Below are 9,004 nucleotides of genomic sequence, written 5' to 3'. Positions count from 1 at the left end.
CAAGATCCAAGGGAAAATCTCCATCCAACTATGTTTTTCCAATTATTTTTTCTATTTCAGCTTGAGTTCTTGATGCAATCCAAGCTTGTGGTTGGATGAAGTCGTGGAGTGGCAGTAGAATTGATTGGAGAGTTGCAACAAAAGGGTGAGAAAATGGTGAGGTTTCGAGAGAGTTTGAGGTGCTATGAAGAAGAAAGAGGTGTGACAAACTTTCTTAGGATTTTACTAGGCCTAGAAGGCTCTCTAGCAAGGGAGATTTGGGAGAGAATGAGTTTCAAAATTTGAATACTTCATTCATTAATTACAAATCTGAATACATGAGGTATTCATAGATGAAGAGAGTGAGGGTAGCTTGTTTCTTAAGCTGTCATAATCCTAGTTAAGCAACCTTAACTATGGTGGAGTTTTGTGACTTAAGGAAGGTCGTATATGTCCTCTTAAGATACCCTAGAGACCCTTGCTCCCATGACAAGTGAAGATTTCTAAGTTGTATTTGATTCATCTACAAAGTATTCTTGAAAATAAATCAAAATACAGGATTATTAAAGTACTCTTGAATATAGATTATATAATTATAATAATAATAATATCAGTATAAGTACGTATTTTATCTATTAAAGAGTTCTTTTTAACATTTTTTAACAACAACTTGGTTTAAAACAATTTTATCATTTGTTATTCTTCTAAGAATCAAATGAAATAAATAATTACATATTCTTCTATGACAATTAAACAACGGTGTATTTTTATATTTATCATATATTTTTATCAAAGAGAAGAATATAGTTACTTAGACTACATTTTAAGTTTTTAAGCTTATGCGAAGTTCTTCTCAACTCATCAAATAATATTTTATGTATACATACTATAAAATGTCTTACTATTCAATTGAAATTATATCTCATAAGTATTATATAAGAATATCATTGTACACATTATTTCATTAAAATGATATCATATAAATATTTTTTAATTACATTACTTTAAATCACATTTCACTAATAACAAAATCACAACATATATAATCGACAACAATAAAATTACATTACTAAAAACCATAGAATTATTCCATACAACACCACACTCTTATATTTATCTTTTTCCATACAATAACTAACCATTGGTAATATCCACGCTAAACAAAAGAATTTATTTTTTGGACTAAATTTCCATCCACATAAAATGAGTTTAAATTAACTTCTAAATTTTCTAAAATCTTTAACTGCCGTAAAATCTATCTTATCATATAAATTTACTGTTTCATTTTATATTACTTGTATCGACACAACTTAATTAATATTATTTTATTCTTTTTTAATATTATTTTACGTGAATTTTACATTTATTTAACCAATACTATTTTTTTTTTATTTTCTTCTTCTCATTTTCCATAAGTAAGAAGCCTAACCATTTTCAAAAGCTCTTCCATTTAACTTTCTATTCTATTGCTTGTAATAAGATGAAAAGAAAAATATTTTTATTAGAAAAAAAAGAAGATAATCTTGAATGAGTTTGTAGCCACGAGAAGCATGCAGTTTTGGTTCTACCACCCCACACGCGAAGAGCAACAAAGACTGCGTAGTTCTTGTGCGTTTCCCCGTAAAGACAACCTTTTAAAGCTTCATACAGCTACTCTTTCATCCCAACCTCAATATTATAAACATAAATCTAACAAACATGCAAACAGTAACAACATTTTCATCACATGCACGTGGTCCCTCACATACTCCCTCACCAACCTCAAACGTCTTCTTTCTCAAACCACACTCGCCTTGCCAACCCTCTCACAACACCAACGTGCACTTCCCCTGCAACTCCACAACACCCCATATAAGCATCAACATCACCCCTTTCCCTTTCACTCTCTGACACCATAATACTCAATCTCATCATTAGCTATCAGAATGTCAGAGCCACATGATCTTAATACTAATGGTGGCGATCACAGTGCTGGATCAGGAAGCAGACGCAGAGGACCTGGTTTCAGACGTGCCATGGCAACACAAACACAAGATGAACCAATGCTGGGAACTTCGCCTGCAACGCCGTGTGGGGCTTGCAAGTTCTTGAGGAGGAAGTGCATTGGAGGCTGCATCTTTGCACCCCACTTTGGCACTGACCAAGGTGCAGCCAAGTTTGCAGCTGTGCACAAGGTGTTTGGGGCTAGCAATGTGTCAAAGCTCCTGTCCAACATTCCGGCCAACCGCCGCCATGAAGCGGCTACGACCATATCCTATGAGGCTCAGGCAAGGCTGTCTGATCCTGTTTACGGTTGTGTCTCCACCATCCTTTCTCTCCAACAACAGGTAGGTTTTCTTTTTTAATGTCAACAAATCATGACAAATTTTAATATTCATTAAAACTTATTAAAAGCTATATAAAATTTTGTGAATCCCACATTATCAAGTCTCTAATTATTTTATAATTATTTTATAGTTTACAATAAACTTAACTAAATAAAAATATTTAAAAGAAAACTTATTGCTAACACCATCTATACAATCACATATAATTATAATTGAATTAAATATATTTTTCATCTTTATACTATAAAACTTTATATATTTTTATTCATAATCCAAACTTTAAATATTTTAAATATTTATAATAAAAAAATATTGAAATGGATTTTTATCCAATTTTTTTTAACAAACGAATTTTCAATATACACTATATTATAATATTATAATATCATAATATCAAGTTTAGTCAGTAGTTAATATGAAATTATTTAACATATATCTATACTGAAAATATGTTTATCGAGTAAAAAAATTGACAAAAACTCATTTAATAGTTTAGTTAATACAAATTCTCATAATATTTAAAATTTGGCCTTTGGAATATGAAAACCAATTTCGCAATAAACAAAAACATATTTATTCCTATATAATTCTATCCATCATTTAACAGCCTATATAATTCTATCCATCATTTAACAGCACATGAATGTTATGTCAATCAATTAAAACTAATCCTAATGTTTAACCTAATTGGAGTTTAATGTTTATATATTGTATATAATTATGGTAAAAAGTTAACAACAAACTTATATTTATATATTTATAAATATGATTTAAAGTTGAATAACCATATAAATATGATTTACACTTCTGTATGTATTATTATGAATAAATTTAATTTTTGGTCTCCATAATTTTGTGAATATGTATTTTTAATGTTTTAGTCATAACAATACATAGTTAATGTTTTACATAATTAAGCAATTTGAGGGGTATTATTAATGAATGAGTGTATTATACTCAAATCATAATGTTTTAATATTTTAAAATTAAGCAATTAGGTTTCACCGTTAATGAGTATTATTAGAAAATATTGGTATGCTCATAAATGGTTACTAATTAATTTGCGTATAGTACATATCACTTATTAAACTAAAAGCCCGTTAATATTTCTTGTTTAATTTTAAAAAATTGAAAATGAAAATGTAGTATTAATAGAAACTAAATTTGTACATTAACAAAAATATGTGGAGAGAAAAAACTGATTTTAGCTTATTCTATTCATTCATTTTCTAAGAAACATAATTATTTATTATTTTTTAGGATATTACTTTTTTTTATTCATAAAAACTGTTAATGTTAGAAAAAGTTTAGTTTCTTGAATATCAGGTAAAATTCACTGTGGCTTTTCTCAAATATTCTTCATATTAAATGCGTTTGTTTCTTTTGTTGTTGACAATATGATATTTTTATTGCATAAAAAGAGTTGTTGTTTTTATTAAAAGAACATAGGCAATACAATAAATAAATTATATATAACGTCACACTAAGTTTAATTCTTTCTACTTTCAGTTGATATGTATTAAATTATTAATATATTTTCTTAAGTAAGTTGTGAAAAAACGTTTCTTTAGTGCCTTTATTAAAGGATGGGTAAAGATCATGTTATTCATGTGGCAGTTGCATCGCAAATGATATTTTGTAATTTTTAAGTCTTGAATTACCAGAAATTTTGTTCTATGACACTAAACTTTAAATATAAACAAAGAAAACGTATTTTTTTCTTTTCAAATACAAAAAATCCCACTAATTTTCTTTCATTTTCTAGTCACAAAAGTTTTACTTGCATTTTTTGTGCACAAACTTTGGAAACCCAAAGTTAAAGTAAAAATATCTGTTGATATTTTCTAATTAAAAGTAAAAAAAAAATGTTTTCATAACTAAATAACCCTACCCAATAACTGTCCCTTAATTTTCAACCTACACTAAACTTGCAAGAAAAAATACTAGCAAAGAGTTGAATTGCATCACACATTCCAAAAATGTTGAAAAACTTTAAGTAAACCTTCAATTAAAAAATTAATATCATAGGTAGGAGTTAAATATGAAATGAAGTCTCATATTGTAGAAATTTACAAAAATAAAAATATAAAAAAAAACTACAATTTATTACCTTAAAATTTTAAATTAGAGATTATTTCATTATCTCTGGTCACATTTCATTAGTGTCAAAATCTTTCTACATCTCCTCTCAACAACAACAAAAAATAGCAACCTGATAATGAATAAATAGTTAAAACTAGGTTTACATAATTTTTACACATTTTTTGAAGAAAAAATAAAAATATTTTTTTTATAAGCAAACTTAACTTATAGAAATTAATTTTGTAAAAGGTGTCTGATATAACTCATCTTAATTTTTTTTTAATTTATGAAAAATTAATTTTAGATTACAGAAAAATTATTTTATTTTATATGTTTATGCAAGTGTTTTAGAGGAAAAACTCTTCGAAAGATACCATGCTCTAAAATTATTAAAATCACTTTAGAGTTGTAAATAACATGGTTAAAAAATTCAAGTAGTTGTTCATTTTTTATCCATGAAATACCTAGGTTTTGTCCAATTCAGGTAGCATCTATGCAAGCAGAGGTAGCTATGGTGCAAACTCAGCTGATGAATAGTAGATTTGCCTATGCAAGTGCTCTTGAGAGCACACAAGTACAGCAACCAAACATGAATGCAGCAGCACTACAACCAGCATATTCCAACAACTCATGTGCTTCCACCAACCTTATGAACTTGAGCAGCTTCAACAATAACCCTGCTGGCTTTGACCTTGCAATGCACACAGCACCCTCATCAAGCACTTTAGAGCCTCTTCAACTAACAAGGCTGTCCAAATGTGAAGAAGATGAAGAAGAAGAAGAAAGCAGGACCCAGCCAGGCTTCAGCCACCATTAATTATGAGTTTCCCTTTCTATTTGATTTGCTTGATTAGTAGTAATATTCTCTCTGCTTCATCTCTATATATAATTAAACTATTTTCCATATATAATTAATGTAATGTGTCTCATTACAACCCTATTAATTTCCATAATATATATTTTCTTTCTTATTGTTTTGTAATACAAGGGCAATGGAACATCCTATCTTCTGATTTCTTCTTGTTTAAAGAAAAAAAAAATTGTACATTTTGGGAAAAGAAAAAAAAGGGTACATCTTTGGAAATTATACATATATATATATATTATTTACAATCAATTTGTAACAAAAGAAATATTTATTTATTAATATTTAACAATTTTTTTTCCATGAAAAAATAGTTTTAACGGGATTTTTTTTTATATTACCAACAATTAAAACTTTTATTAAGTCATTTAATCGAAGATGTAATTTTTTTTGACAAACCATCTATTAGAAATATGTTCTTCAGAGTTTTTTTAAATCCCAATAAATTCAGTATTTAACAGAGGTTTTTAAACTCCTATTAATTACCATGAGTTTCAGATAACCTCCATAAATTATCATAAGTTTCAGAACTTCTGTTAAATATTATGAGTTTCAAAACTTCGGTAAAAAATCATACCTTTCAAAATTATAAACATTTATTTTTTTATTCCATTATTTTTAAGTATTTATGTGCTTTTTCAACCACAATTATTTATATCTATTGTATTTATTTATTTATGATTAATAAAGTTCTCTTTAAATAAATAAAACATGTTCCTGCTGGTTGACTTGCTTTGTCAGTTGACTCTAACAACTGCTGCCGCCCTTCAATCCTGCCTGAGAAACGTGTCTTCTTGATCAAGAAACCTCTCACCTACAAAGACAAAGGGGTGCCTTAGCGGCCGTCTGCACTCCGACGCTTAAGTCAGTATTAGGGCAAAGAAACACCAAGTGTGTATATTAGCTTTAGTCTTAGAAACTGCATACCTTACTAGAGTTTTGGCACCCTTTATATAGGTTGAAACTAGGGTTTACCTTTGCGTTGTTACCCTCAACTAGGGTTCCTTGGAGACTGTTCTTGCGCCGCTATTCATAGAATCTTAGCGTATATGGCACATGACCTTCCCTTAACTGGAGTGCAACGAATGACAGAGTGGTTGCCTGCCGCCCTTCAATCCTGCCTGAGAAACGTGCCTTCTTGATCAAGAAACCTCTCACCTGCAAAGACAAAGGGGTGCCCTAGCGGCCGTTTGCACTCCGACACTCAAGTTAGTATTAGGGCAAAGAAACACCAAGTGTGTATATTAGCTTCAGTCTTAGAAACTGCATACCTTACTGGGGTTTTGGCACCCTTTATATAGGTTGAAACTAGGGTTTACCTTTGCATTGTTACCCTCGACTAGAGTTCCTTGGAGAATGTCCTTGTGCCACTATTCATAGAATCTTAGCGTATCTGGCACATGACCTTCCCTTAACTGGAGTGCAACGAATGACAGAGTGGTTGCCTAGGTACCAACTTGTGCACCTAATCTCTAGTGCCATCTTCTTCGTGGGTGCCCTAAGTATTCACGTGTCATGCATGCAGCTTTCCTTGGAGACCCTAACCCTAATGGGCCTTAACACCTCCTAGGATTATCCACATGTGTTACGCCTTGTTGCATCATACACACCACGTGCATGGATCCCTCGTGACTTAGGCTTTCCACACATCTCTTGTCTTTAACTATTATCTTAACGAAACTCTAGGGCTCACCTTATGTGGCTCTCTACCATGTCCTGATGACCGATGTCCGACCTTCTTCCCTTACTAGTGGGTCGATCTCCAACATCGGGGTTTAGGGTGTGGATATTAAAGACTAACCAATTCTCTAGTAGGTGATTATGAGGCCCACCTCACGTGGCCCCCTTCCATTACCAAACATCGATGCATCATGTCCGAGGTCAGTCTCTGGGTCGATGGTCGAGGACTGGTCGAGACATAAGCCCCCCAATCTCGAGCTGTAACTTGTTTCAGTGAAGAGACTATGGTGGTCACGTTGGGCGACCTACGTGGCACTGGGTAACGAGTGTGAATAGTGCATGAAAGTGACATCTTATTATTTCCTCGTTGGTGAACGTACACGCGTCGGGATCAACGGTTGAGCCGTGTTGGCGCTTGAACTTCTTCGTGTACTGTTTAAACACTTTAACCCTTACGCTCTCCCCACTGTTTCATCACTTTTGATTACGCGAACCTTCACTTGGCATTTGCGAAAGAACACTCTATAAGTCTTTATACCGCTGGGCACCGGTGGACCTTTTAGAGGAAACGTCCACCTTTACTACCCTTAAGAGCATAACAGCCTATAGGAAGAAGCAATCCTGCCATCCATCGCATGTCTTTGGCAAAGATCACGATAAGTATGTGCAGATGGTGGCTTGTCGCGAGGGGGAGCCAGTATGTTCTGACGAAGCCTCCGACCCCGAAGGCCCTTTCTACTTCATTTATTCCACCCTCTTCTGAAGACTGGGGTTTCGGTTACCCTTTGCCCCTTTCGAGCGCACGTTGTTGACTGAGGTGAACTTTGCCCCCACCCAGCTGCACCTTAACAGTTGGGCGTTCGTGAGGGCCTTTGCCATCCTTTGCTGTAGCCTCGATCTCACACCGTCCGTAGATGTCTTCCTTTATTTCTTCGAGGTCAAAGACCTAGGGAAAAAGTTGTGGGTCAGCTTCAATGGTGAGGGACCCCTCTCTTCTATATGGGTTTCCCTTGTATTGGACAGAGAAACCAAACCTTCGGACGCCAATCGCGAAACTGCCTTGTACCTAAAGCTAGCAAGCCTTCGCCAATCTGAGGAAGACGCCAAAAAGGCCCTCCAAGACAAGGCCTAGAGGCAGTCGAACTAGAAGCGAGGATCTTGCCTCTACGTACGCATGCGATTCAGCTTGAAGATCTCGTGGCCAAACTGAAGGGAAAGGTGGCTAATCTGGAAGAGAGGGGCACGCAGCGTGAGATCCTTCTGGGGTGGGTTGAAGGAGAGTTGGCCGAGAAAACCGAGTCCTTGGTCGGGCGATTGAATCCTTCAGAAGGACAGGAGAGGATCTTACTAACGATGCCGCTGAAGCTTACGGTGAGGGGTTTCAAGACGCCGTCGCTCATTTTGCCTATGCGCATCCTGAGGTGGATCTTACCCTCTTTGGTGAGTCCAAATGCGTTGTGGACGGCCAAATCGTGCCACGAGAATGACTCCCTTTGTAATTCTGTTTTTGTCGACAACCAAACTTTCTTGTGTGTATACTTTATAAGTATTTATTCCTTTTAACTGTTGCCTCCATTCGCTTCGCTCTCCATACAGCGCCTCCAGTTTAGGTTCGCCCTTTAGGTAGCACGTTCGCCTCGTATTCCTGTTCGACCTTAGAGTTAATACGTATGTCTCCCCCCCCCCCCCCCCTTGGTGTTTCTACCCCAAGTGAACGACACTTTCTCAATTTCACCCTTGCTATATAAAGTCAGGGGATAACTGATCTCGCCCTTGCTACAAAAGTCAAGGGACGAAACTTTGGTACTCAAACCATACCTCCTTCCGCCTTGGTGTGCTTACGCGAGGGGTTTATTGGGGAGGCCAAACTACCTCTGTTCTCTTCATATTACTTCAAGGAAGGAGGTTCCTTTAGTTTTAGCGAACCATACTATTCTTCGCCTAGGTGAACTTACACGAGAGGGGCTTATTAGGAAGACCAAACTACCTCTGTTTCTTCGTGTATCACTTCAAGGGAAGAGGTTCCTTTATTTCGGTGAGATTGAAAACTGTTTTCAAATAGTTGAAACTG

At 34.5% G+C, this 9,004-nt stretch overlaps 1 protein-coding gene across 1 annotated transcript; it reads left to right on the top strand.

Annotated features, from left to right (window-relative positions):
• Positions 1 to 1,904: 1,904 nt before the first annotated feature.
• LBD20 (LOB domain-containing protein 20) lies at positions 1,905 to 5,299 on the top strand. Its single transcript, XM_090301784.1, has 2 exons — positions 1,905 to 2,306; positions 4,873 to 5,299. The coding sequence occupies exons 1-2, from the start codon at positions 1,905 to 1,907 to the stop codon at positions 5,203 to 5,205; spliced, it is 735 nt and encodes a 244-aa protein (XP_090157910.1). The 3' UTR covers positions 5,206 to 5,299.
• The last annotated feature ends 3,705 nt before the right edge of the window (positions 5,300 to 9,004 follow it).

This window comes from Phaseolus vulgaris, chromosome 4 (assembly GCF_051622355.1).
Source record: "Phaseolus vulgaris cultivar YP4 chromosome 4, ASM5162235v1, whole genome shotgun sequence".
Lineage (NCBI taxonomy): Eukaryota > Viridiplantae > Streptophyta > Magnoliopsida > Fabales > Fabaceae > Phaseolus > Phaseolus vulgaris.
This window is presented reverse-complemented; position numbering and strand designations above follow the sequence as displayed.